Source organism: Cervus canadensis, chromosome 13 (assembly GCF_019320065.1).
Source record: "Cervus canadensis isolate Bull #8, Minnesota chromosome 13, ASM1932006v1, whole genome shotgun sequence".
Classification (NCBI taxonomy): Eukaryota; Metazoa; Chordata; class Mammalia; order Artiodactyla; family Cervidae; genus Cervus; species Cervus canadensis.
The window spans coordinates 420,587-448,382 of NC_057398.1; the positions used below are offsets into that span (position 1 = coordinate 420,587).

Consider the following 27,796-nt stretch of genomic DNA (forward strand, 5'->3'; position numbering starts at 1 on the left):
GGGGACCGCGTGCAGGCGTCGCCTCAGAACCCCTGACTGGGCTCCTGGGGTCAGGCGCGTGGTGGACGCGAGGAACTGGGCCCCGGGCCCGGCACGGCTCCAAAGCGGAGAGACGCCTTTGGCGTCTGGGCAGTGGGAGGCGGGCCCGGGGGCACACCCTCTGGGCACTGCCCCGCGGTCACTTCACCCTCGGTCCTCCTGACCGGGGCTGCTCGAGGCGCCGGCCCCCAGCCCGCACCGAGGGGCGCGGAGTGGCGCGGACCGCTCGCCTCATGTGGCCATCGAGGTCCTGGCTCTGTCGCCCGCCTCGGTGCTGCACCCAGGGACCCCGGGCAGCACCCCCTGACTGAGTCCGGCCCCTGCGAGGAGCTCCTGTGTGGCCGGCTGGGCAGGGCCGGGAGCCTGCGTTTCCGGAGCAGGGGTGAGCGTCAGGACCCTGGGGACAGCACCCAGGCGGGCACGGCCACTCAGAGCTGAAGGCTCGTATATATTATAAAATCTCACGGAGGACAGATCGGCTATCTGTACAGCAGCAGGTGAATGTGAGGGAACCTCTGCTTTGGCAACCAGCCTTCAGGTCCAGCGGCTGTCTGTTCTCTCTTCCCCGCCGCAGCCCAACCCCCACCAGGCCAGGCCCCTCAAGTCCTCTGCTTAGCAGGGAGGGGTTTTGGGTGTCCGCAGCCCCTCCGCCCTCTCCCCCGGGCCCTTGGCCCTCCAGTCTAACAGCCTTGCCCCACACAGGGAGCCACCAGCCCAGCGGCCTTGCCCCCAGGGCTCCTCAGAGGCCTGAATCCTGGCCCTGGGGGCAGTGGACCCACAGGTCGCATAACCCCTGAGGGACCCCCTTCGCGGCTCCTAGGCCTTTGGCAGCTGGCCGGGCACTCAGGCTCCAGGGGTGCCGTCTTCTCTGTCACGTGCTAGTAGGACTCTTCTCGTCCAGAACCGCCAGTTCCAGGAATGAGACAGTGGTGGAGAGCGTCAGAGACAAAAAAGAAGTGAGGGGAGAAGGTACCCTTCGTGGAGTGGCCGCGGCCTCCAGTCCCCCAGAGTAGGGCAGGGATGTCCAGAGCAGGGCAGCTGGCGTGGCGGGCGGGGTCCGTGCGGCCCTGGGAAGCGGGGCCTGGGCAGGCGTGGCGTGGCGGGTGGCGCCTGCAGCCCGGTCCTACTGCAGCAGCTTGGGTACCTCCACCTGTCGGGGCAGAGCAGACGGCTTAGAGGAGGGGGCCTGGGGGGCCCTGGAATGCCTCGCCCTCCTCTCCTCCTGGGCTCTCAAACAGAGGAGCTGCGGGCAGAGGAGGCCCTTTCCCTTTTCTGTAAAAACTTGATGCCATTCAGTGACTGGGGGGGACAGTCAAGGTTGCACTGTGTCTCAGGAGGGACCTGGTCGGGAGAGGCGGGGTCAGCCTGGTGAAAGACCCTGACTCTGCCACCCGGCGAGGCTGAGCTTTGAGAAGCCGGCTCTCCGGGGAGGGACTGACCTTTGGGGTAACCTGACCCCTAGGGCCTGACTGGTTCTAAGAGGGGATTAGGAAAACAAAGGCCGTGTGGGCCTGGGGAACGGGGCGGGAGGTGGGGGGCGGACTTGGAGGAAGGGTCTGAAGGTGCTGCTTCTCTTCTGGGAGAAACAGGGAGAATGGCTAGAGGAAGCTCCTGTGAGGATGGACAGACGCCGTGGAGGGGGTGCAGGCCCACCCCTCAGCCTAGCCCCACGGCCGGGCCCAGTGCCCACCTTCTTGAGCTGCTTGAGGTTGCTAGAGCGGATGGCCGCCAGCAGCTGGTCCCGGGAGTTCTTCTCCTGGGCGGGGAGGGCCTTGTCGCCCATCTTCCGCTGGGTGGCCGGGGACAGTGAGTTCCTCAGGTTCTCCATGACGAGCGGGGGCGCCAGGGGCGGCGGCGGTGGGGGGGGTGCGGCCAGGGCACCCCCTTTGCCCGGCGAGTTCTTAGGAGCGGCCTTGGGGGGTGGCTGCAGGGAGGGCCTGGGGGAGCCCCGGGCGGGGGACCGGGCCTGGGGCACCTCCAGCAGCGCCTTCCCCGCCTGGGCCTCCTGTGCCTGCCGCTGCTCCTGCAGCCGTTTCTGCCGCTGCCGGTCCATGTTTCGGCTGAGCAGGTTGGTGACGGTCATGCGAGGCCCGGCCAGCTCAAAGTGGTAGCCCAGCTTGAGCAGCGTGGTGTTCTCCTTGAGCAGCTTGGCCATCTCCATCTCGGTCTTGCCGCCACAGATATGGCGCTGATTGTGGAAGCGGAGCTCGGTCAGGGAGCTGTTCTGCAGCAGGGCCCGGAAGATGGCCAGGATGCCTTTGCTGGTGATGTGGTTGGAGTCCAGGTTCAGGCTGGTGATGGTCTTGTTGGCCTTGAGCATGATGGCGATGGCAAAGGCCACGTGGTCATCTGCCCGCGTGTTGGCCAGGGCGAAGACCTTGACAGCCGTGTTGAACTCCAGCGCTTCAGCGAAGCGCACCAGGATCTCGGTGGTGATGCAGTCCGAGTTGTTGACGTTCACTTCCGTCACCTCCGGGTCGTTACTCTTCACCCTCTCCAGGGGCTCGTCGAAGATGCTGGGGGCCGCCTCCTCCTCGGCCTTGGCGGGCCCGTCGGCAGGCTTCGTGGGGGCACCAGGGGCGGGTTTCTCTGCTGCTGGGGTCTTGCTGTCTTCTCGGGGGGCCTTTGCCTCGCGGGGCTCCTCCTTCTTGGCCTTCTCGTCCTCCGACCTGGCGACCCTGTCCCCGCGTCCCCCCTTCAGCTCCTGGGCCTCCACCCGGGCATCCTCACCCGTCCGTGGCCCCTTGGCCTTCTCGGGTGCCACCGTCTTGCTCGCCGCCTCGGGCTGCTCGCCCTTCTTACCCTTGTCTCTGCTCACACTCCTCTGCTTCTCCTCATCCTTCCGGGGGGCGGCCGGCCCCTCCTTCCCGGCCTCCTTCTTGTCCACCACAGCCCTGACCCGGCCCTTCTCCAGGCCCCTGATGAGCTTCTCCTCCTTGGGCCTCTCTGCACTCCTGCCATCAGCTTCGTCCTTGTCCCTGAAGACACTTTTCTTCACGCCACCCTTCTTGGGCTCCTTCCCCAGGTCTGAGTCCTGTCTGGGGCCCAGGGGCTTCTTGCCAGCATCTCTGCCCTTGTCTTCTCCCTTTTTTGCATCTGTCTTGGTCTCCACTTGCTTGCCCTCCTAAGAATGCAGAAAAGAAAAATAAACATGAGGAGCTGGCTTCGGAGAGAGAGGAAGGAGCCCAGGGACAGCGTGGGGACCACTCAGACGGTCTCCACTGACAGCGCTGTGTGGGGCTGGGGTCGCGTGCGGAGCCCCCGCTGACATCGCACTCAGAACGCCAGCTACTGAGGCCCCGGAGGGAACCCTGGGGTCCGCAGCCCTCCTCCCCAGACCTCAGGCCCAGAGCCACCCTCTCTGTCTCGGGCAGCTGGGACAGGGGACCTGCTCGGCCTCGCTGGAACCTGAGGCAAAGGGGAACATCCCCAAGGCTGCTGCTATCTTTCCTTGAGATTTTACATTTTTGTCTGTCTTGGGGTTTTTTTGCACGACATTTGATTTTTTACAGTACTCATTCACACATCGGTTGTCTTGATCTCTGGGTTTATAGGCACCCTTGCTTCCTGTGCTCTGGGCAGGAGCCCCGGGGCCTTGCCCGGCTCCCAGGAGGTCAAGTGAGTCTCAAGTCCTGGGGTTTTACAGCCAAGACCTTTCCAAAGGAAAATATGGTTGGAGAGAGCAACAAAGGCCTAATCACACTTTATTTTCTCACTTAGGAATATTTACAGATCCTGCCTACCATCCTCATCTCACGGAAATAAGAAGCCATCAATAAAGAAGCATGTATTTTCGAGCACCTCTCTTCCTTTTGAGTCAAGGCATGGTCGCCACCCCTCCTGTCTCAGCCCTAGAAGGCGCTCTGCAGGGTCGCCCGGCTCTGGGCACTAGAGAGAGGGGAGGGGGGCTCTGCACCCCATAGTCCCCACGCGTCCCCAGCAGTGTGGCCAACCCGGGCCTGGGGGCAGGAGGAGCGAAGGGGTGCATTCTAAGACCCTGTTTCCCAGGTCCTGTTTTTGTTTGTTTTCCGTTTGAGACATATATTTTATTGTTTAGAAGTTTCCACCAGAGATATCGTGAAGCTCCTTCATCAGAAGATGCCTGCAGGAATCCAGAGTGGAAAACAGGGACAGCCAGTCCGTCCATGGGGCTCAAGGGGACAGCCCCCCCAGGTAGAGCCCAGCACCCCTCACGCTGACCCAGACAAGCTACAGAAAAACCACAAGTGTGGATTCAAAGTGTGACCTCAAACGACAAACCACCTACCTGGCAGCGCCCAAGACAACAGAATCCACAGAAAATCAAATCTGTCATGACCAGCATCCTACCTGAAGGAAGCTAACCTCCTGAACCAGCTGCCTTATGAAGAGAAAGTGAAGTCGCTCAGTCCTGTCTGACTCTTTGTGACTCCATGGACTATAGCCCACCAGTCTCCTCCGACCATGGGATTTTCCAGGCAAGAGTACTGGAGTGGGTTGCCATTTCCTTCTCCAAGGGACCTTATTAAGTTTTTACTTAATTATTTTAAAAGCAAACCAAGTGCATATGGCATCTTAAAAAAAAAAAAAATTGTGTAGACGTCGCAAAGTTTTCAGGGATTGGTTATTTATAATCTGAAGACTGTGGCCTGACGGTAACAATATGGGATGTTCCTTTATATCACATATATGTGACTTTTTGAGAAGCCCACATTATTTCCCTTCTTTTCCCAGTAAGCACTTCGCTAAGGACCACCACTGTCTGTGAGGAGCCTGGGATCCACTGGGTCCTGCTGAGATGGGCGGCGTTGGGGGGCTGCTGCGCTGAGCTGGAGGCTGGGGCATGAAGTCAACACCTTATTCTGAGAGCCATGGGAGCAGCTAGTTGCCGAGGACGAATTATTAGGTTTACTGTTCAAGTGTGATCAACTCCAGAGCAGCTGGCAGCCTGGATGCCCCATGCCCTTAGCAGGGGGATGACGGCCTGACTGCTGGGAGGTGTGCTGTCTCTAGGAGCGGCTGAGGGGCCAGAAGCCCACCACGGCCTTCTGAGCCTCCCCACCCCACCACGCCCCCGGGGGGAACTGGAGTGCTGCTCAGTCCTTTGGAAACAGTGTGTGCTTGGGCTGAGAGTGCAGCCCTTGGGGACTGGCCTGGGGTGTATTTAGCAGCCGACATCCTTGGCTCCTCTGCAGGGCACCGGGCCTGGTGAGCCACGGCCTTGAAATGCACCCTCCCTCCTGCCCCGTAGGCCTGGGTCACCGCACGGCCCGACCCCCCCACCCCCCCACTCACTCTTGGGCTCCCAGAACCAGGTGACCCTTTAGAGCAGCTTCAGCCTGGGCAGGACGGGTGTGACTGTGCCTTGATTCAAAAAGGGGGAGAGAAGCTTGCAAATACAAGGCGGGTGAGGGGCCTGGTGTGTATGTAGGGGGTGTCTGCGGTCAGCCCTTGTAGGACGCTCAGACCACCCACCTACAGGTGGCCAGGTAGCCCCTCTGCCCCCAGGTTCAGAGTGGCTCCATCACGGATGCTGTCCACTCGAAGAGCTGGGCTGAGGCTGGGCCCGGGGCCCTTGGCCCCAGACGGAGGTGAGGCCCCCAGATGGGCAGCCTTGCTGCCCGCTACCCCCAGAGTTCCCACGGTGCTCACAGGCCTCGCCTAGGGGGACCTGGGGATCCAGAGAGATAACTTGGCTGGCTTCACCCCGTGTTTGGGAGAACCCAGGCTACAGCCTGTCTCACTTGTGGCCCGCCCCCAATTCGATGTAACTTCTGACCTTTCCCAGGGGGTGGGGGGCAAAGCCCCACATCCCCGCTGCTGGCAGGGGTGAGCCTGCCTCCTGGTGCCCACGCCCGCCCCCAGCACGTTCTGGCCCTCCCTCTCCCCTCTCTCTGTCTTCACGGGCTCCCCCACACCTCGTGGGCTGGGACCTGCTGCGTGTCTGCTCCAGAGGGGGTGCGCCAGCCCTTTAAAAAGAACCTAATGAAAAACAGGCGAGGGGGGGGCAGTGGGTGTTGATTAATCATCATTTCCTCCAAACAGTCAGGAATGAGTGGGGCTGGGGCTGAGGACGCAGATGCTGCCTTAAAAGGAGAAGTGGCCCGCGCCCTGCAGGCCTGGTTTCTGGGCAGCAGCTCCTCCCTGCTTATCTGAGGAGAAGCCAGCCCAGAGCTGGGGGTGCTTCCTGCTGTGCTTCTGCCCCTGGCCCCTCCACTGGGAGGGCTGGGCGGGGGGACAAGACCTCCATGGGTGAAGGTCCGCAGGCCTCTGGAAGAGGCTAGGCAGTGACGCTTTCGGGTCGAGGGAAGCCACGGGGGTGGTTTGGGACTTCCTCGTGGAGACAGGGGAGTGGAAAGGATGACCTTGGAAAAACTGTTGAGGACCTGTGATGCGTGGCAGAGACCTGTGGTGGGTCAGGGTCAGAAGCAGCTCCTGGGTCCCAAGTCCCTCAGGCCTTTGCTCTGTGCCTTCGCTTGGCCAGGATCCGGCGACAGGTCTCTGGCAGAAGGGACGCAGTGTCTGTCCCCCACCTCAGGCCCCTCCTGCCCTGTTTCCCGGACGTCTTGTCTGGTTGGCCAGGGAGAGTCTTTCCCCCTTGCGCTGCCAAAGCAGGAGACAGAGGGAGCCTGTCTGTCAGGAAGTCCCTAAAAGTGAAAACCCCAGAGGGCAAAGGCCAAGCCCTCCTCTGCCCCACGTCCGCACTCGCTCAGGCCTGTCCACCCACCTATGCCCTGCAAGCCCAGGTCCCCTTTGTCCTTCCTGTGACCTGTCACCTGCGGAGGAGGGATCCTGGCCTGAGGCACCTGCAGGAGGCGTCTGCAGGCCCCCAGAGGGAGGAGAGCCCAGGGAACATCTCCAAAGCGGGTAGGGGGTGCAGGGGTGCAGGACCAGCTCTGCTGTCTAGGAGGGGGCACGGCCGCAAGGGTCGGGTGACCTCTGCTCCTGCCTCCCAGCAAGACCCAGCGATGCTGCCCAGACGGTCTGTGTCCCCAGGGCTGCCAGGGGCCTGAGGGTCTGTGTCAGGAGCATCCTAACTGGGGGCAGGGACTTGACTGCCCGCTCTCTGTTCCCAGCCTCCGCCGAAGTCCTGGGGGTACTGACAGCCTCGGGGTGGGGCAGGGCCCCTTAGACATCTGCCTTTCCCCCCAACCCAGGCCTGGGCTGCTTCCGGCTCCTCCTGGGTCAGGCTCCACCTCCTTGGGAAAGCAGCCCCGGGGCCTTCCTGCTCCGTGCTCAAACCCCCTAGCTCTCCCTCCTGTCCTGAGGACCCCCGACGTCAGTCCCTGCAGCTGTCAGGGCTGTCTGTCTACACAGGAGGGCAGGACGGCGTTGGGGGGGGCGGTGGAGCTGGCCACGGGCTGGGGGCCCTGTCAGTCCCCGGGTGGGCAGCTCCCTTAGGGGGCAGACGTGACGACAGGATTGGGGATCACAGGGCCAGGACTCGTGGGAACCTGGGGCACTCACCCGCTCCAGCCCCCTTGCTTTCCACAGGCACAGGAGCCTGGGTTCTCCCGAAGTTCAGTTCCGGGGGAGTCCACGAGTTCCGGGAATGCCTTGGGGGAAGCTCCTCGGGGTGCTCCTGGGGCTGCGAGTCAAGGGGCGGCAGTGCCCATGTCCCTGGGGGTCTGTGGGCAGGAGCCTTGAGGGAGGCCGAGGCCAGCTCGTCGGACCGAACTGTGGCTGTGCCACAGCTGAGCTTCCCGGAGAAAACCGCAGGCCTGAGGGCCGTGGGGAAGACTCTGCCTGGTGCACAGGCAGCGTTCGCCAGCTTTGCAGGAAACCGGACCCAGCTTGGAGCTCGGGGACCCCAGGAAGGAGGGCGCTCTACTCAGAAGCATAATTGGGGCACCCAGGGCTTGTACGCATGCTCAGCTACAGCCCGTAACTGGCAGCTGGCTGGCCCCCGCAAGCGGGGTGGGGAGTGGGGTTTCCATCCTTGGCTGGGCTCTGGGACCTGCACTGTGGGGGCGCGGCGCCTTTTCTCGCTGTCTGAGGCCCGGACGCTCCACGTTCCCAGCTCCCGGCACGAGGCCACACGGAGTCAGGGCCTGTCGGGAGGGCGGCCAGGGGCATCGTCCCCTAGAAGTCCATGTGGACCTAGGGGAGGGCTGGGGCCCAGCCTGCAGCACCACCCGTGGGCTTGCCCTGGAGCGCGCGCCTCAGAGGAGAGCCTCTGCCAGGGCATCCTGGAGCCTGGCAGGCTCTGAGTCCAGGGACTGCGGGCGAGGGGTTCAGAAGGGCCGCCCTGGAGAGGTTGGGCTGCATCGGGGCCGCCTGGGGACAGCCTGGCTGGGGATGGGGGGCCCCCAGCATCCTGCCAGTGGGGACCTCGGTCATTCCCAGCCTCGGTCACGTCTGTAGAGGGCATTGTCCCCCCACCCCCACTCTCTGAACCCTCAGCCAGGGAGCGTCCGACACCCACTGTGCAGACGGCGGCCACCCCTGCCGCAGCGCAGCTCTGCCCCCGATGGAGGCCGGGCCTCCAGCCCTGGGGTTTGAACCTCTTCCCCTCCACCCAGCGTCCTGCTTCCCAAACTCTGCCCTGAGGCCTTGACGCTAGCCTTCCGTCCAGTTACTCCTGAGCACTCTGTCCATCCGTCTGTCCAGGTGGGCAGAGTGAGCTGGGCTCCAGGCTCAGCAGGACACTTGGGGGCCTCACCTGGGATGACCTCCCCGAGGGTCTCGGGCTGCGCTGTCCCCACGAGCCTGTGTCTTCCCGAACGACTGTCGCGTCACCATAGAGCCTCAGAGATAAACACAGAGCACTCACCACTTCTGGACAGAGTGTGCACAGGGTGAGCAGACTCCGGGGGTTGGTGCTAACATTTTCCAGGTTCTGCAGATGGCGTGTTGGAGGAGGGGAGTGAGGAGGTCTGGCGGTCAAGCTCAGATCTCCTGGCCTCTTCGCCACCCTCCCTGGTGTGGCCAAAGCACTGGACGCACCTGGCGTTGGTCCCCTGGGCTCCCAAGATTAGGACACACGGAGGGTCAGTTCTGTGCTGGGCGCCAGGCTCAGCCCGGGGTGTGGGGATGGCAGGGTGGGAGTCCCCCAAGGAGCTGAGGGGTGGGGTCGCGCGGGGAGCAGTCGCATCCCTGGTCCCCCTGGATTCCTTGTCTAGACTGGGGGGGTGCCCACGGCTTCGTCTAAACTGGGGGGGGGGTGCCCATGGCCTCGTCTAAACTGGGGGGTGCCCACGGCCTCTGCTAGACTGGGGGTGCCCACGGCCTCTGCCTAGGTAGGTTGGCAAGAAGGGGAAGCAGCCCGGTGGGAACGAAGGTTGGAAGCCGTTGGGCTTCCTGTTCAACTGCTGCAGGAGTGGGTTTGAGCCCTGATCTCCACCTCCCGTGTAAGTTTTCCCACACGGCGGGGTGCTGAGACAGAAACGCCGAGGGCCCGTGTGCGTAAGGAGGGCCGAGCACGGGACGACTGGGGCTGGGTGGTTGGTTCTGAGGACCCTGACCCGCCTTCCCAGCCACGCCCCCCCCTGCAGCCCAGAACCGCTGAGGCCACGGGTCTGACGTGTGGGCAGAGTGAGGCGGGCTGCTGGGCGAGAACGCGGGGGGCCCGCCATCCTATGGAAAGATGGACAGCTGGGGGACCGCTGCATTCCTCACGGCCTCCCCTGAGCAGGCCCAGCCCAGCAGAAGCCCAGAGGCCCTAGGTCAGCTAGGCCCCAGCCTCCAGAATGTTCGGAGCTGGTGGGCAGTGGGAGCCGGGAGGCAGACAGGCCTGCAGCTCAGAGCTGCTGCCAGGACGGCCAGGACAGCCGTGAAAGAGACTAAACAGAAGGAGCCGCCCCAGGCCCAGTGGGAGGCTGGAGGCCGGGCTGCTGACAGCCACCTTACTCTGTTTGACATTTGATTCTCCGCTTTCACTGCTTTGTCCCAAAGGCAGGGCAGCGGGGAGAGGCCGAGTGTGCCCTTCCAAACCAGAGACCTGTGAACCTCAGGACCGGACCCCTCGGCCGGGCGCCCACCGGCTGGCTTCCCGCTGCCTTCCCGGCGGCTCCCCTCTGGGCTGGAGTCACCCGTCCACGGACCCAGTTCTCACCCCATCATCGCCGAGGAAGGTTCGTGGGCAAGAGTGAGGCGGAGGTCCTTCCAAACGGACAGTTCACCTGCCTGACCGGGACCCTCCAAGAGCCCGAACCCAGAATTTCTTCCTCTTGGATCTGCAGCCAGAAGTGGCATTGCTGGACCAAAGCCAGGTCCTGCCTTGACTGCCTAACCCCCGAGCCCCCGAACCCCTCGTGCGCCTCTGGTCCAGGCTCCTGTCGCCTTCACCAGGGTCGTTGCAGACACTCCCAAGGGCCTGCCCTCCCCCAGGTCCGTTCCCACCACAGCCTCGGGCCTCTCTGATCCTAGGCCTGCCGGCCCCCGTGGGAGAAACCGTGACCCCCCGCCCGCTGCCTGCCCGCCGCCAGCACAGAGGGGACGGAGCTGGGCCTCTGCAGAGCCGCTCCCCCTGCTCAGAGGCTCCTGCTCTTCTTTGCTGATAATCTCTCACCCCAACCCCAACCACGACTCAAGGGTCTCAGTGCAGCCCTTGAGTCCCGCCGGGTTTATCTGGTGTGTGTTAGGGACTGGCCGTCTAACACTTTCCTAAACGAACAGATAAGGTCTGAATTACTTTTGTGATCAGGAAAAAAACAAAAGTTGTTCCACACACACAAGAAATGGCCTTTAAATATTTCCGTTTCCAAGACTTCCCCAGTGGTCCATTGGTTGAGGTTCTGCTCTCCCAATGCAGGGGACCTGGGTTCGATCCCTGACTGGGGAACTAGAACCCACTTGCCAAAACTAAGACCCAGTGCAGTCAAATAAATAAATATTTCAGTTTCATAGAAAAAAAAAAAAAAGCCAAGATGCCTTAGGCCAGGGGTGGAGGGTGGGTGGGGACAGAGGTGGCCGGTGACCCCACATCACACAGCCTGGCCGCACTGTGCCGGGACCCTCCGTGGAGCCCAACCCTTGCCTGGCCCAGCTCCAGCGATTAGGAAGTCAGTGATAAATATTGGGCCTCCCAGAAGGGCTGGAGGGGTGTGGGCACCTCCTTTTAGGTCAGTGTAAACAGTTCGTTTTTACTTCCCTGGATGGTGGGATGTTGTAGACCTGGGATCCAGGGCACCATCTACACCATCTAGCCTGTGGCCAGGCCAGCTCTGCGTCTAATTTGCCCTGTGAGTGGAAGGCGGAGGAGAGCAGCTTCTCCTGGAAAAGGGGCGGCCTGGCCCCCACACGGAGCACCCCACCAGACTCTACCCCTTGGCTGCCCAGCATCCTCAGGGCCAGCACTCCATGAGAGAGACATGGCCGGGAGACCTTCCCGGGGCAACTTTGGGGCCTGACCCCCTGCTAGGAGCTCAGAGAGCCTCAAAGAAGGGAGGGGCTGTCTGCTGTCACTGGGCGCTTCCCTGAAGGGGAGTGGGCTCCGGTCAGCAGGGGCCACGGCTGCAATGGGCCGGCCCTGGGAAGGACTCCCCCCAGGGTGGTTCGGAGCCTCTTCCTGGGCAGAAGCAAGGGTCTGGCCACGGCTCCTCGGCCCTGAAGGCCAGGCCTGGTGTCTCTGTGGTCCTCAGGGACCTGAGTCTCTGGCCAACCGGTCTGGTGACTCATGGCGAGAAGCTTGTAGCAAACCCTTTTTTGGAGAAACTGGGGAAGCACTTCTAGAAACAAACAAGTGGCTTTGCCCTCTGCCCTCCGTGGGCCCCGCAGTCCCACGTCCACCCTCGGCAGGCTGAAGCTGCGAGTCCGGAACGCGCTGGTGAGGGCCACTTAGTTTTTCAGTTTATTGGTTTAGTTGTGGCACACGGGAGCCTCTCTATTCATCACGCAGGGGAGGGGGCCAGGAGGAGCCTCCCAGAGACCCCCCTGCAGAGGCTCAACTAGGACAGGAAGCAGGCGAGGACGCTCCCGTGGGACGGTTCGACGGGGCACAGCGCACCCGGGGGTTTGCACCTGGAGAGGCTGAGCCAGGAACCGCGCCCTGGGGCCAAGTCACTGCAGACCCCAGACTGCACGCGTAGGCCTCACAAGGCGGGTGACAGAAAGGCGCACATTTACACAAGGAGGGGCCATTCGGCCTGTGTGCAGGGAGACAGTTCTGTGCGACGTGACCTGGGCTGAGGCTGAGCAGTGCCCACAAGGAGGCTAATTCTATGCCCACTCGGCACAGTGGACGAGTTTTGGTCAAGTGGGAACTGGTCCCAGGATTTCCAGCTCGGTTGGCTGGAGAGATGGTGACGCTTTAAACCATCTGAAGAAGGATGGAGTGGGGGGCTGGGACACCTAGGGGTGGGATGGGGGGCTGGAGGACGTGGGATGATCGCTTCCTGGTCCAGGACGACCCAGCATGACCTGTAAGGTGGATGGCTCAGGAGAGAGACCTGGACTTGAGAGGCAGATCTGAGGGTGGTGGGTGTGGGAGCAACAGCGAAGCCACAAGAATAAGGGGGCGACTCCGGAGAAGGAGCGTCAGGAAGAGGGCAGGGATTCGAGTGCAGGCCACCTTGTCTCCCGAAATAAACCTGTGTTCTCTGAGGTCAGCAAAGCCACTGAGGAGCGCTTCACCCCAGATAGGATGGCTGTGGGAAAAGTCAGCTCACTAAGTGAGGTGGTGGAGAAGCCAGACTCCTCATGCCCAGCTGGAGGGATGTCAGCGCAGTGCTCTGGAAAGCCAGCCTGCAGTCACCAAACAGCTGAGCACAGAGTTACCCTTCCACCCAGCAATCCCAGCCCTAGGTGACGCACAGCCACAGTCCATGCAAACCTCTCACACGGAACACACACAGATGCTCACCACGGCAGCGCTGCTCACAGCAGGACAAAGCAGAACCAGCACACACATCCCTCCACTGCTGCTGGATAAACTCAGGGTGCCGTCTCCATACAAGCTGAGACTGCTCAGCTGTGAGACCAATAAAGTGCCACGTCCAACACTGGTGAACCCGGAAAGCTCGGTAAGTAGAAGGAGCCGGACCCCCGAGACCATGTGTGTGCGTCTCCATCACCGGGACCGTCAGGACAGGCAGAGCCACAGAGACTGGGAGGGTTGCCGGGATCTGGGGGCAGGAAGCTGGGGAGGAGCTGCGGTGGGTGCGGGGTTTATTCTGGGGCCGACGAAAATATCCTGGAATTAGGGAATGGAATCAGTGGCACAGATTAGTGATTTAGTTAGAAAAAAACACTGAATTGCACACTTTAAAGGCTGAATTTTATGGTATGTGAATTATCACAATAAAAATTTAAAGATAATTAGAAGAGCTCTTCCTCTTAAAACAATGATAGAAGGGTTATACTGAACAAAATCTTATTTTACATACTGTTTATCTCCTCTTGCTTTCATTTCTAAAGGATAAAGACTAGATAAAGGACTGAAAATATGAAACGAGCCTATGTGCCTGGGACCATTCTTGAAAATACTATATTAGACCAGCCCCATCACCCACTCCAATATTCTTGCCTGGAAAATCCCACAGCATGGGGTCACAGAAGAGTCGGACACGACTTTGTGACTAAACAACAACAAATCCATTGCACACATAAGGGGGCTTACACCAGCAACGTTAAATGGTCTAGTAGCCACATTTAAAAGAGTAAAAAGATACAAGTGAAATGAACCTTAATACTGTGTGTGCTGAGGTTTCAATGTCCCTGAATTAGAAAGGGCAGAGTCACTAACCTTGCAGATCGAAATTTCTGAGCATTGACTAAACAACCTTGAATCAATCCTATTCTTCCATTTCCCAGAACACGCACAAGTGTGCACACACACATGTGCACACACACACGTGCACATACACCCAGCCCATGTCAGATTCCTCTCTGTGAATATATGCCCTGGGGACACACACAGGAAGGGGTGATGACAAGATTTTCTAATAAATCCTGTGTTTTAAAAGTATCAATTAAAAAAAATGTTTTGAACCCATCCCAAAATGATTTCTACCTGTGATCGTTATAAGATCCCTAATGAGACACCTTATAGTCTCTTCCCCACTGAGTCCTAGGAGTTTGGTAACTGTCACCCCCCGCCCCGCCTGCGGGGACAGGTCCCACGCGGAGCAGGGCCGGTCCAAAGTGACTGCACCTGCTTGGTGTGGGTGGTCCCCTCCCTCCCCTCCTTCCCATCTGTGACGAGCACCAAAGCCCTAAGTACCAAGGGCTTGTGTGACTCCTAAAGACCCTCAGTGACCCGGCAGCACGGGAGGGGCAGGTGGAGCCACAGCTAGGGGACCTTGGGGATGGGTGGGAGCTGGCGGAGCTCTGGATCTGTGTCAGGAAGGAGCCCGCCCGAGACCCCCGAGGGCGAGGTGGCCAGGCCAGCGGGTCCAGATGCACCCCCTGCCCCGGAGGGCACACTGCCTGCACCCCGCTCGAGGGGAGGCCCCGAATGGAGGCCAAGAGGCTTCCTTCTGCTGACGTGAAGTCAGGAGGAAACGCTGGAGATGCTCCCCGTCGCAGCTGGGTGACCTCCTTGGCCCTGGCTCCTGTGTCTGACAAGCAGGCTAAACCCTGCCTATCCCGTCTACACTGCAAGACTGATTCGATGGGACTCAGACAGTGTGTGGGTGAGCCCGTGGGGGGCGGCTGGGGCTGGTGGGTGGGCGTCCCGGGACATCCCAGAGCTTGCCTGCAGCTGCGGGGCCAGGACCCCGTCCTCTGCTCCTCTGAGGTGGGAACTGGTGCCTGGGCTTTGGGGCCTTGGGGGCCCTTGGGTTCTCAGAAGCAGGAGGGTGCCCAGGGGGCCCCTTTGACATCTCCCCACGCTCGCAGTTTCCCAGGCTGGAACCTCATCCTCTCTGTCAGTAGGAACAATTTTCTGCTCCCACGACCGAGAGAAGCCGCACGCCTGCCCCATCACGGCGCAGAGATGACCCGGTCCTGGGGCGGATGGCTGCCACCCGGCAGGACCTTGATCCTCTAGCTGGCAGCTCGGGTGAGCCTCTCATCTCCTATCCTGGGGCGAGCATCAGCCCCGGCGTCTCCCGCGTCCAGGCTGTTTTTCCTCCCCTTCCCGAGTCTGTCTCGCCCATCTATTCACAGGGCTCAGCTGGGAACAGTGTGTGAACAGTTCTGTTTATCCTGGGGTTTGGCTCCGTGTCTCTGGGGACGGATGCCAAAGGCCAAGGGAAGGAGCCCATGTCTAGGATCTGCTTGGGGACTTGGAAAGTGAGTTTATTGGAAACCATGGAAATGTCCAAATATAGGCAAATGGCTCAGCCCAGCTGTACAACGGAGGGGAATGGCCCTGAAAGTGATGTTCAGGAAGGACTTTCAGTGATGTGGGAAAGTGATGACTACCAAGTGATAAGCAAATAGTAATCACATCAAGCAGGAGACCACGTGTGTGAGTATGTGTGTTTGTGCATGAAGTGACCTCAGCGACAAAAGAAAACATGTGCACACACCTGCACGCCCAAGACGTGACCACAGCTGCCTCGCTGAGCTAGTGAGGCAAGAATCACGGGTTGTTTCCTCTCTTTCCCCTATGTTTTGATATCGTCTATAATAAGCCTTATGACACCACAATTATAAATTAACCTTTTAAAGAAATGATACAAGTGAACTTACCTAGGAAACAGAAACAGACTCACAGACTCAGAAAAGGAACTTCGGGTATCTGAGGTGGGGGATGGTGGGGGGGGTACTTAGGGAGTTGGGGTGGACGTGGACACACTGCTGGGTTTAAAATGGATAACCGACAAGCACGGCTGCCTATGCAGCGCACAGGGAGCTCTGTCTGATGTGTTGTGGCAACCTGGTTGGGAGGGGAGTTTGGGGGAGAACGGGTACGTGTACACGCATGGCTGAGTCCCTTTGCTGCCCATCTGAACCTATCACAACATTGTAAATCAGCTATACCCCAATACAAAATAAAAGGTTTAAGATAAACTATTCTTTGAAGAAACAGCACCTCCAGTGACAGGGGTAGGGAGTAAAACACAAAGCCTCCCCCTCCCCTAACTTGCAGGAACCCTGACCACTAAGACACCGGTGTCCTCGGCATTTGGGTCATTAGTGGACACTGTCCTGGTGGTTTGGCAATAGTGTACATTATTTCTAAATAATACACGGGACAGGGCGCAGAAGTGGGAGTCCTCTACCATTGGAGTAGGGCAGATGATCCATCTTGGGGACATTTGGTACAAGCAAAACAGCTCACCCCTTGTGGGGCAAAGAGTAAAGGTCAAGGCAAAAGGGTCAGCCCATGTCCGTGGGGATTGCAAGAGAATACACTAAGGTGTCCAGTGTATGCAGTGAATTAGTTTCTTTCCTCCATGTTTCGAACGGGACCAGCTATTTAGCATCTTTGGGAGAACTGAGGAAATAGTCATGTGATTAATTTTCTGCAAGGCTTGGTCCTCCTGCAGAGCCCTGGAGGGAAAAGCTGATCCTCATCTCTAATGGCCTGCTCCCTGCTCGCTCCAGCCTCACCGTCTGGCTTCAAGAGGTACGGCGTGCCTGAAAGGGTCAGAACCAGCATGTCAGAACCGGCACGTCTGGACCCCGGCCTCTCCGCGGGTGGGCCTGCAAGGCCACGAGCAAGGCCGCACTTGGCCCAAGGGGAGGCCTGCCTGAAGCCACTTCTCCACAGGAGCCCCTCCTTCTCTGGGTCTAGAGGCAAAACTGCCAGGTCCTGCAGACATTTCAGGGCGAGCCAGTGACGGGTGCCGATGGCGCAGCTGCCTGAACGTGGGGCTGGTCACTAATCCCTTTAGTGTGTCTCGGGGGCCCCGAGATCAGAGGAGGACTCAGTGGGTCTGGCTAAAAATGCAGCCTGTGACCTCGGGTCCCTGGGGGGCCGGTAAGAGACGATCCAGGGAAGGAAAGAAGGGAAGTTAAAACTGAGTCCCTGAGGCTCACTCTGTCCAGAACAAACCGAGGGGACAGAGGGCTGGGCCTCTCCGGGCGCAGGGGCCCCGGGGTGTAAACTCGTGGATGACTCTATGGGTTGTTACAAGAACTGGAAAAAAGGGATCACGCCAAGTCTCTCTCCATTTGAGGCTTTGGACACAAAGTCATGTTTTCCAATAGTCTCCAAACAGCAGAGATGAATTGATAATTTCTGCAAGTCCCGTCAAGCAGGGTGAGAAGGGCACTCTCACCTCTCCTCAGTCCCCTCGGCCTGCGGGTGTGTGCTGGTGTCTGCGGGCGTGTGCGGGTGTGTGCGGAGCCAACCCTGCACACAGAGTCGGGAGGGATGGGGGGTGGGGGGCAGGGTGGGCGACGGGGCCGGGAGGCCAGGGCATCAGGGTTCTGTTGCCAGGAGAACTGGGGGCATGGCAGAGGGTGAGGCAGCCCCCTGCTCAGCAGAGCACAGGGCAGGGGGAGGCAGGCTCCAGGGTGGTGATGATTAATTTATTCTTGGACCAGTTGAACTTGAGACACTTGAGGAGTCTAGGAGGCAAGTGAACCATCTGGACTCAGAATAGAGAACTGGGCCAGCGGGCGGGCAGGCCGGCCCAGGGGCTGCGGTGAACCCGCGGCCGGGCGGAGGGCAGGGCTCTGCACGCAGTGGCGTCTGGACCCCAGGGAAGGTGGGCGGGCACAGCTGGAGAGGAAAGGAAGCCAGAGGGCTGGTCTGAGCACCGAGGGGCAAGGTGGAGTCGGGGCAGAGGAAGCGCGGACCAGACCGACCAGCCAACGTGCCCAGGAGGGTGGCCGGGGTGGGAAGCACGGTGCTGGGTCCTGTGGGGGCGGGGGGCGGGGAGAGAGCAGAGACAGAGACACACGCAGGGAGAGACAGAGCGAGAAGCAGGCCTGGAGAGAAGACAGGCGTGTGGGGAGCAGGGCGCTGGAGGAGCTGGCGGCTGGCCTGCCTTTCCCGGGTGAGATGGGAGGCGGGAGCCCTCACGCCCTCGGAAGCCGACGGGTCTGAAGGAAGCAGAAGAGGAACGTGAAGCTTCTCTCACCCGAAGGCTTCTGGTTTCTTGGGACCCCGGGGTCTGGGGGGTGAGGAGCGCCGGGGTGGGAGGGCCCCCGGAGGGAGGCTGACTCTGGAAGAAGCGACGAGGTGCAGAGGGGGCTCGGGGGCCTGGCTGAGGCCATGCGCCACCCACAGTGGCCCTGACACACCCTGACACACCCTGACACAGCCATCGTGTGGTTCTCTCCAGGTCTGAAGAGAGCTGGGCAGGTGGGCCAGAGGGTAAGTCTCGTCCAGGCAGGTGATGGAAAGCAGGGACCAAGCGTGAGCAGTGAGGCTGATGCTGAGATTGACTAAGACAGAAGCTAAATGGGGAAGGAGGTGAAGCTGAAGGGTCTGAACGCGGAGGGTCTGCCTGCCTTAGATGAAGGAGGCCTCCTTCTCCGGGAGAGTCCAGGGGTGGAGAGACCGACCCCAGGGGCCTCCGTGCAGCTCTGCATCTGAGCAGAGGGCCTGGCCGGGTGGTGTCCCCGGACGCGAAGGCATCCGGCTGCCCTCAAAGATGGGCTCCAGGGGAGGTGACAGCCAGGGCCATCGCTTGACTAAATGCCCACTGTCCACAGATCACTAGGTGAGACCCTCTGCAAACTTTTCTGTCCCATCCTCAGAGACTCCAGACTAGGTAGGGGCATCTCCGTTCACCAGGAAAGAGACGGAAACTTCCTTATGCATTTGTGTTCCAGCAGTTCCACTTGTAGGCTTGTCTCCAACAGAAATGAAATCATAGGTGCACTCAAAAATGCGCAAAAGTGTTCATAACAGCATGGTCTGTAATACCATCCAAGTGGAAACAATCCATGTGTCCGTCAGCTGTTAAATGATAAGTAAATTATGGTATATTCTTACAAGGAGATATAGCAGTGACGGTAAAAAAAAAAAAAAACAACAAAGCTGCATGGCTGAATCTCACAAATGTAAAGATGGGTGACAGGACACACTCCACAATTTAAAAATATGATTCGAAATGGGCAGAATCACGGGGGGCAGGGAGGAGGCCTGGGGCAAGGGTGCTGCCAGCGCTGGCTCTTGTTCCCTTTGTGAGAATCGGGAAAGTCTACTCATGTTCTGTACACTTCTGCATTTTATATTTCAATACAAACATGCTAGAAAAAAACCCATGCTTGTCCACAAGATATAGACAAGACGCTGAAGCATAAAAGGAGGAAAGAAAGTGACGCTGTCTGAGGCTCAGAGCTCCCCCGAGGTTGCGCACTAGTGACCCTCCGGCAGGGAGGGAGCCTGGCCCTGGCCCACCGCCAGCTGTCCGGAGGGGTGCCCCCCACTGGGCACGGTGGCCTGGGGACAGGGACCAATGCCCTGGAGATAGTCTGCTGGGCCTGGGGGCAGCTCTGGCAGCTGTTGCTGCTGGCGCTCACAGGCCGGGTTTCACGTTGGGGGCGTTTCGTGTTTTCCTAGCACACCAGGAAGCACTGAGCACTTCTCTTGGGACCTCTGACCACAGCCTCACAGCTCCTGCCCATCAGTCGCCCCCTGCTCGGCTCTCCCATGTCCCCCAGAGCGGCACGGGCACCAGCCACACACGAGAGGCCGAGCCCCCTCAGTGTGGGAGGTGACCCCCCTGCAGTACGTAGGTGCCTGAGGGTCTCCCCCACTACTGACCCTCCTCACAGCACAGAACATGCTGTAACAGCCCATCTTTTAAAGAAGTACTCCCGGGATCCATGTTGACCTCTGACTGCCGCCCATTTCTTCACTTCCTTTCGGAAGGAAGCTTCTCCGGGTCCTGTCTGCAGGCCTCCCCTCTCCCCTGTGTCCTCCTCAAGTCCACTCTTTATTTATTTATTTTTTTTTTTTTAAGATTTTTTTTGGATGTGGACCATTTTTAAAGTGTTCATTGAATTTGTGTCAATAGTGCTTCGATTGTGTATGCTCTGCTTTTTTGGTCCAGAGCCATGTGTGACCTGGCTCCCTGACCAGGAATGGAGCCCACACCCCTCTGCATTAGATGGCGAAGTCATAACCCTGGGCCGCCAGGGAGGCCCCCAGTCATGCCCGCACATGCATCTTGTCCGGGTCCTGGTGGCTCCTGTCTTCCCAGTGATCACAGCGGCTCTCGCTCTCAGCTTACTGCCTCTCTCAGCTGGAAGGGAAGCAGCAGGTGCTCCCGCCCCAAGCCCAGGAGCCCATTTCCCTCCCCAGGCTCCTCCAGTGCCCCTCTTCCTCCTTGAGCACCTGAGACGTTGGTGAGTAAGAGAGTCCCTGCCGGAGGGCCAGGGTCCTTGGTCCACACTTGCTCCCTCAGAGCCTCTTCCAGGCTCAGGAGTTTTGGCATCACCTCAACCTTTTGGGCTCCCAGGCTCCAGCTCAGACTTGTACCTGACAACCCAGCACTCCCCGTGGGGTCTGCTGAGCTCCTCGAGCACCCTTCACCTCAAATCCCACCTCATGTCAGTAAACAGCACCAGATGTACCCCTGGCTCAGACCAGACTAGCCTCCCCCACTCCTCTCTGGACCCCAAAAGGTCAATCAGTCCTGGCTGTGCTACCTGAAGAACATTTCCTATATCTGAGCACTTCTCCCCAAACCATCCTTGAGCTCTTGCGAGACCCTTCAGCTCCAATCTTGTCCTCCTGCCGTTGGTGCAGCTGGCAGAACAATGGATGCTTCTAAAAACGGAGATCAGATCACATCTCTCCCCTGCTCAAAACCCTCCAACACCATCCAACCCACTGGGAGCACCCCAGGCTGCTCTGTGATGCCCTGCATCACCTGAACCTCCAGCATCACCTGACCCACCTCCATTACCTGAACCTCCTGCATCGCCTGAACCTCCTGCGTCACCTGAACCTCCAGCATCGCCTGAACATCCTGCATCACCTGAACCTCCTGCCTCACCTGACCCTCCAGCATCACCTGAACCTCCTGCATCGCCTGAACCTCCTGCCTCACCTGACCCTCCAGCATCGCCTGAACATCCTGCATCACCTGAACCTCCTGCCTCACCTGACCCTCCAGCACCGCCTGAACCTCCTGCATCGCCTGAACCTCCTGCCTCACCTGACCCTCCAGCATCACCTGAACCTCCTGCATCGCCTAAACCTCCTGCCTCACCTGACCCTCCAGCACCACCTGAACCTCCGGCATCGCCTGAACCTCCTGCGTCACCTGAACCTCCTGCATCGCCTGGCCCTCCAGCATCACCTGAACCTCCTTCATCACCTGACCCTCCAGCACCACCTGAACCTCCTGCATCGCCTGATCCTCCTGCCTCACCTGACCCTCCAGCATCATCTGAACCTCCTGCATCACCTGAACCTCCTGCATCGACTGGCCCTCCAGCATCACCTGAACCTCCTGCATCGCCTGAACCTCCTGCTCTGCCTGAGCCCCTCCGCACCTCACCTGAATCCAGCCTACTCCCAGTCTCACCCCTGCCCTAGCCCAGGGCTCCCGCACTCCAGTCACAGGCCTGGCTGGCCTCTGATGGCTATACCTGCTCCTGCTGCAGGCCTTGTGTTTGCCCTGCCCTCTGGATAGTCTGTGGCTGACCCTTCAGTCCACCCCAGGCCTGCTTGCTTGTCACCTCTGGGCGATGTCTTCCCTGATGCCTGGTTGGAATCGCCCCCACCAAGAAGGTTGGTCCTATACTCTTTCCTAAAACTAGGTTATTCTTTACAACAAACAGATGTTACCTGTGCTGTGTGTAGATGCTGTGAATGGTCTGTACAAGCACTGTCTGTCTCAGCCACTAGAACATGACCTCAGGACCATGGCCCCTTGTCTTCCTCACTACTCTGTCCCAGCATTTAGACAGTGCCTGCTAGGAACTCACTCGGTCGCTGGAGAGTTAATGATGTGGTGGAATCCGCCTGCCTCCTTAGAAACGCAAACACAGTCCGAGAACCCTGCCTATAGGGACTGGAGGGAGGGTGGAGCCCCCGGCCCCAGCCCCAAGCCTGCCGCGTGCCTTCTGTGCACGGTGATGGGCATGACTTCCGTCTCGTGGATGAGCATCCTGTGCTCAGAGAGCGAAGGGTAGGTCTGAGTCTGGGCCCAGCTGCCTCTGGAGACCCTGCCCTGACGTCCAGCTTGCCACCCTCTGTGTCAGGATGGTCCTCCTTTCAGGGCAGGAGGGGTCCTGCTGGCCCCGTGCGGGATGCGGAAGACAGGCTGAGGACATGACAGGCGGAGGACCCCCCTGGGGGATGGGGGTGGGAGGGGGACAGGGGGGTGTGGGCAGGAGGCCGTCCGATTCCTAGTTGTTTGTGACCAGCATCCTGAAAACCAGTGGGTCTTTTTTGCAGGGACCCCAGAGACAAGGAGGGCTCACAGCCAAAACCTCCCTCATCTCCCCTGCCCCACTCGCATCCAGCCCTGGGACTTGGCCCTTGAGCATAAGATAATTAGGCAGAGGCTCAAGAAACCAGGCCACAGGGTGGGAGTGGGGGCAGGAAGTAATGAAACACTCCGTTCTCACTGGTCTCCCGGACACTGTCCCTCAGCCCCTCACTGGCCCCAGCAGGGTGTTTTTTGACCTCATGAGAGATTGAGAAAAAGTTGATCTGGCGCAAACCCAGGCTTAAAATCTGCAGTATTGGGGGGGAGGGGAAGTCTCTGTGCCACGTCCAGCACCCATCACAGTCCCTCCAAGGTCACAGTCCCCTCCAAGGTCATCTGACGGGTAATACTGTTGACTCAGGGAGCCACACCAATGAGGCCTTTGGTCCAGGAAGTCCTGAGCACTGCCTAAGGGGACCAGCTGAGCTCCCCAGCTGGTCAGGGGCTGGAGCAGAGTCCCACCTAGACCGCTCGGGCTCCAGACACCAGGGCGCCCCCCACCCCAGTCAGTCCCAGGGGGACAGACTCTGAATCCAGACCCCTTCTTCCTTTACCATCTACACCAGGAGCGGTCTGGTAAACAAGCTCAGAATGATCTGGAAAGTCTATTCCTGTTTATCCAGCTTGGCAGGCGTTGAATATCAACTCCCCCCCCCCCCGCCCCCTCCACCGAGCTATGCTTTGGTGCTCCCCTGCTGCTGTGAGTGCAGCGGCCTGGACCCCATCTTCCGAGCACCCGGGCCCAGCTAAGCTGTGGTCTGACACAGACATTCCAGCCTCCTGGGGGGGCACAGACGGTGGGTGTGGGCTCTGCTCCCGCCCTGGGGACCCTGAGCCCCCTCCTGCCCGATGCTGGTAGCAACCTCCTGTTGGTCAGTGGGACGCTCACCTAGCCCTGCCCATCTGCGCCCCCAGCACTGCTGGGCTTCAGCGTCCAGATCTCCTTGGTCCTGCCCCCCTCCTCTCTATCCCTGGACCTAGCTGAACCCCTGCTGAGGAGGCCACCAGCCCCCGGGGGCAGCCGAAGGCTGCAAGCAGGAGCTTCGCGTGCTCAAAATTCACTAAACTGAATGTTCTATATAGACGGAAGAAACTACATAATACACGAGTGAGAACAGTGATTAACAGTGATTAAAACAAACGCACACGGATCCCACCACCTAGTTTAAGAAATGGCCAAAAAAAAAAAGGAAATGGCCAGTGGCTTTTTCTCAGCCTGGACAGGCGGAGGCAGCTCTCGCCCAGGGTGGGACCTGGACTCGCCTGGTGCCCGCCGGCACCTCCCATCACCTCTCTGCCCCTCTGCCTGGCCTCCGGGGCTATTTTGGTTGTGTACCCATCGGGGTTAATCTCCTTAAGCAAGGAGCCGTGCTGCCCAGGGCTCCGGCAAAGGGCAGCCTGAGGGCTGGTGCCGCCCTGCTCCTCCACATCCCCCCGCGGGGGTACCACGGATGCTGGGGGGGCTGAGTCTGGAGGTGGGGGGCTGTGGGGGCTGTGGGGGCAGTGACCAAGGGAGCTCGGAGGCTTGGGTGCAGTGGCTCGCGGGGGGCCTCCGGTTGGTTCTGGAGTTTACCCCGGGGGGGAACCCACCGAGGCCTCCTCCAGGCCAGCTGAGCTGCCCGCTCCTGGCTGAGCGCAGGTGCTAATCCCGGCCCTGCCACGTGGGGGGGCGGGGGGCAGGCAGGAGGTCCCCTCCCCCTTGGGAAGGAAAGAGAGCAGAGCACGCAGCTGACCGGCGGGATCCGGTTCCCGAAACCTGAGCTGGGACTAGGGTTTCACTGAACACTTGGCTATACACCTGCCGGCTGCCTCCCACCTGGGCGGGAGGACAGGGCAACACCCCCACCCTGGCTTTAGGGGAGGGGGGCCCACTGACCCCTGCTCTCCAGACAGAGCTAGCCTGTCCTTCAGACCCACAGGAGCTGCACAAGACGGCAGACTCAGCAACAAAGCGGCCGGAGGACAGCATGGGCTGGGATCTGGTGGGCACACGTGGAGTTGGAGCACTGAGATCAGACGAGGGGCTGGACCCTGCCGCGGGCGGGGGAAATCAGGGAATACTCCCTGGAGGCAGCGGCGCCTGAGACCCAAGGACACATGACAGCTGACCCGGAGGAAGCAGGCGGTGTGGGAGAAGCAGAGCAAAGTCTCTGCCACCGCCTAGACCCACCCCGCACAATGGCCAGCATGCGGAACTCGGGGGCCCTGTCCCAGGAAGAGCTGGAGCTCAGGATGCAGGCTGGGCCCGCCTTCTGCTCTTGGTCTCTGTCTATTAAAAAAAAAAAAGAACGGCCAACATTCTACTACAGAAATCTCAACACACCCACAGAAGCAGAGAGGTGAGCACGACGGTCACCCGCAGTCACCACCAGCTCCCGCACGCACACCTGTCCACCAGCGGACACTCTGCCCGGTCCCCTCGCCACAGGACTTGAAACAAGTTCCCTGATCCTAGCAGGTTTTTTCCCGTAGGTATTTTGTGTTCCCATCTGGAAGACAAGCATCCTTTAACAAGTATGCCCACGCCCTCAACACTGTCATCAGGTCAGTTGCAGTCGGCACCTTACTCTCTCCTCCAGAGGCACCCCCAGCCCCGCCCCACCCGCCGGTCACCGGTCCCCTGACCCTCTGGCTGGCTCCCCGGCTCCCAGGCCCCTTGACCCGGGAGGCTGACCAGGTCAGAGCCACCGGTTACCGCGCATCCACGGCCCCCCAGCTCGCTAAGTGCTCTGCGTGCCTCAGTCCCTCTGGCTTAACACCGGCCCAGGAGCAGGACCAGCTGGTCATGCTGGCCCCTACGGCAGGGATGAGGAGACCGAGGCAGGTCCCAGTGAGGGACGCTGGTCCTCAGACCGGGTATTTCAAAGCCGCGTTCATACCAGGCTCCTGTTTGGCTAAGGGTGCTGACCAAGCCGTGTCCCAGGTTCCTGCCCATACTCCCACCCCCGGGAGCCTGGCCTGGAGAAGGCGCTGGGGGCCTGAGGGCCTCTCCCCAAGGGAAACGACCCAGGGCACCTCCCCCAACCAGGCCCCACCACGTCCCCTGACTCGGGCTCTGCCTGCGAGACGGGTATCCACCTGGTGCCAACGGCCAGCCACGGGGCGGCTCCCACTGGAGGAACGTCCAGGTGCGTGGGAGCCCTTCCCGGTTCTGCAGCCTGAACGCCTTGCTTCGGATCAGGACTGTTTTGTGCTGCTGGGGATCTTTGCAGCTGTGGGCTCAGAGCTCGGGGCCTGGGAGCAAGGGGCCCAGTAGGGCCTTGACAGCAGCGCCAGTGCCGGGGGCACCTCACTTCCCTCCTGTGGGTCCTGACAGCCCCAGAGGCACAGCCTCTGCAGCATGTCCCCCTCCCCTCTCCCCCCGCTGCCTCTCCCTTCGGGGTTTTAGCATTTACCAGCACCACAGAGCCGGGCCTGGACCTTGCCCCAGGATAAGAAGCTCCTGGCTCCCCTCAGTCTCCCTGACTTTAAACTGAGGTATAATTGCCCTAAGATGCTATTGCTTTGCTAGTTCCCGGTGCCCAGCATATGATTCGATATTAATGCACAATACAGAACAGCTCCCGCCCTCCCAGTGTCTTGGCGAAGCTTTGCGCTCAGGCCAGGGGGCAGGCAGGGCAGAGACGGGGCCCCCGCTCCCCACCCTCAGGGGGCCACACGTGCCCCACCGCGGGCTCCATGGCTGCTGGCCCAACTGGGCAGGCCCCTCAGCACACAGCGCACGAAGCAGTGGCCAGTGGTCGCTGAGCAGGAGGGCCGCGCACGGTGGGACGGTCTCCCACCAAACACTCCTGACCCGGATGAAGTCGCCCTCCGGCAAGGCCAGGCTATTTCGTCCCAAGAAAGCCCCCCTGTGATCATAAGCAGAGACCCAGGAAAGCAGAACGCCGCTCTGCAGAAGCTGACCCGAAGCGGTGGACGTGCTCAACAATGACCCCTGCCCTCTTCTGTCCCCTCCCGGCAGCTGAACACCCAGAGTCTGGGAAACAGCTCATCCTGCAGCCAAGCGGCCTGACCCCCTAAAGGGGGGCTGCTCCCTCCAGATGCCCGTCCAGAAAGCACACACTCCACGCCCCTGGGACTGAGATGGAAGCTGTGGGTGGAGGCGCAGAGCTTGCCCTAGGGTGCCCAGCTGACCCGTCACCTCACATGGTCCACAGGCCACGAGGCGGCCAGGGGGCTGGAACGTGAGCCTTGGTCCACCAAGAGGGGCTGGCAGGAGACTGTCCAGGGTGGGAGGAATGGGAGGAAAAAGCCAGGTGTGCAGGGCCAGGAGAAGGCAACTGACAGCGCCCACCCAAGGGTGCCTCCGCTCCCAGGCGGCTCGCAGCCGTGCGTGATACGTGGTGCTGGTCCCAACACACCCGGCCTCCGCTCTATGAGACAGCGAAGAGGGGTGCAGGGGATGACAGTGCCCTGCCAACAGGAACTCTGCTTCTGAGGAAAGCACGTTCCCATCGCGGCATCGCGGCCCCTCCCCGCCCCTCCCCCCCCCCAACTCCCCCCCGTTCCCTCCCCACTCACATCCACGGACGCCTCCCTCTGGATGAGCTTCTTGGTCTCCTTTTCACAGAAGTTGAGCATGGCCTCCCGGTTGTATGCGCCCGTGGACGGCTTCTCGGTCTGGTTCCTCTGGCGCAGGCCCAGGGGGACGCTCCCATCAGGGTCCACCACGTCCAGCTCCTTCTCCAGCTCCTCCATCTCCTCGGGGGACAGGGTGGACAGCAGGCTGTCGATGTCGGGGTCTTCGCTCACCTGCCGGCGATACTTGGCTACCTTGGACATCTTGGCAAAGTGGGCCGCCGCTCTTGTGGGGCTGCAGGGTCTGGGTGGCTGGGACGGGCGTGCCGGTGTGGATGCAGCAGACCCCTGCTGGTCCGGGCGGCGGCTCCCCCGCCCTGCCTGCGCAGGTGCCCAAGTGTGGTCTGGGAGCTGCAGCCTCCGGAGCCCAGGGCTAGTGGACCCGGGCTGGTCCCTCCAGCGGCCAATAAGGCCCCACGACGGCCCGGCCCCGGGAGGAGCAGCCAATCCCCTAGTGGGGGCGGGCCCCCTCGCCGTCAGAGCTGTTTGAAACTTGAGGACATTCCAGGGAATCTTGGAGCGCTGTGTGACCAAATTTAGTACAGAGCATTTAGCCTTTTAAAGACAAGGGGGCCACGCAATGAGAAAAAGATACAAAAATGTGGAGGCTGGCAGGAGCAGATGAGAGCCAGGAAAGCAGGCAGGACTCGGGCTCCCCGAGCGGCCGGCGAGGCCTGTCCTGATCAGTGCACGCGTGGCGCCCCGCCAGGGTGGACGGCGCTGTGGTCAGCGTGTGGTCCGCGGCCTCCTTTCTACTGTATTTGGTAATGTGCTGGGGACTCCCCAGCTCTGCAACCCCAGGAAAGGGACACGACTCAAGAAGCTCCAGGCCACCCCGCCCACCCACTCTCCTCTGCCCAGGAGCCTGCGGGCCCGGCATCGGTATCGAGGCTCCAGGCTGCCCGGGGCCACTTCCTGAGACAGAGGGACGAAGAAAGTCCTCTCTGTGTTCCCAGACGGGAAAC

The 27,796-nt window shown here is 60.5% G+C and overlaps 1 protein-coding gene across 2 annotated transcripts; it reads right to left on the bottom strand.

Moving 5' to 3' along the window:
- Positions 1-462: 462 nt before the first annotated feature.
- Positions 463-27,218, bottom strand: LMOD1 (leiomodin 1). Of its 2 annotated transcripts, none has more exons than XM_043485233.1 (3): positions 26,775-27,218; positions 1,730-3,163; positions 463-1,189 (listed from the first exon to the last, which is right to left on the bottom strand). In XM_043485233.1, the coding sequence occupies exons 1-3, from the start codon at positions 27,033-27,035 to the stop codon at positions 1,163-1,165; spliced, it is 1,722 nt and encodes a 573-aa protein (XP_043341168.1). In that variant the 5' UTR covers positions 27,036-27,218; the 3' UTR covers positions 463-1,162. The 2 variants fall into 2 exon arrangements, with proteins under 2 accessions (XP_043341168.1, XP_043341169.1); XM_043485234.1 differs by lacking the exon at positions 26,775-27,218 and adding an exon at positions 12,821-13,044.
- Between the last annotated feature and the right edge of the window lie 578 nt (positions 27,219-27,796).

What these genes read in the sequence shown, in the direction of transcription:
- LMOD1 (XM_043485233.1), bottom strand. Translation starts at nt 27,035, where the DNA reads ATGTCCAAGGTAGCCAAGTATCGCCGGCAGGTGAGCGAAGACCCCGAC. An exon ending in AGAGGGAGGCGTCCGTGGAT is followed by an intron (nt 3,164 to 26,774) that starts GTGAGTGGGGAG and finishes CTGCATTCTTAG; the next exon opens with GAGGGCAAGCAAGTGGAGAC. An exon ending in ACCTCAAGCAGCTCAAGAAG is followed by an intron (nt 1,190 to 1,729) that starts GTGGGCACTGGG and finishes CTGCCCCGACAG; the next exon opens with GTGGAGGTACCCAAGCTGCT.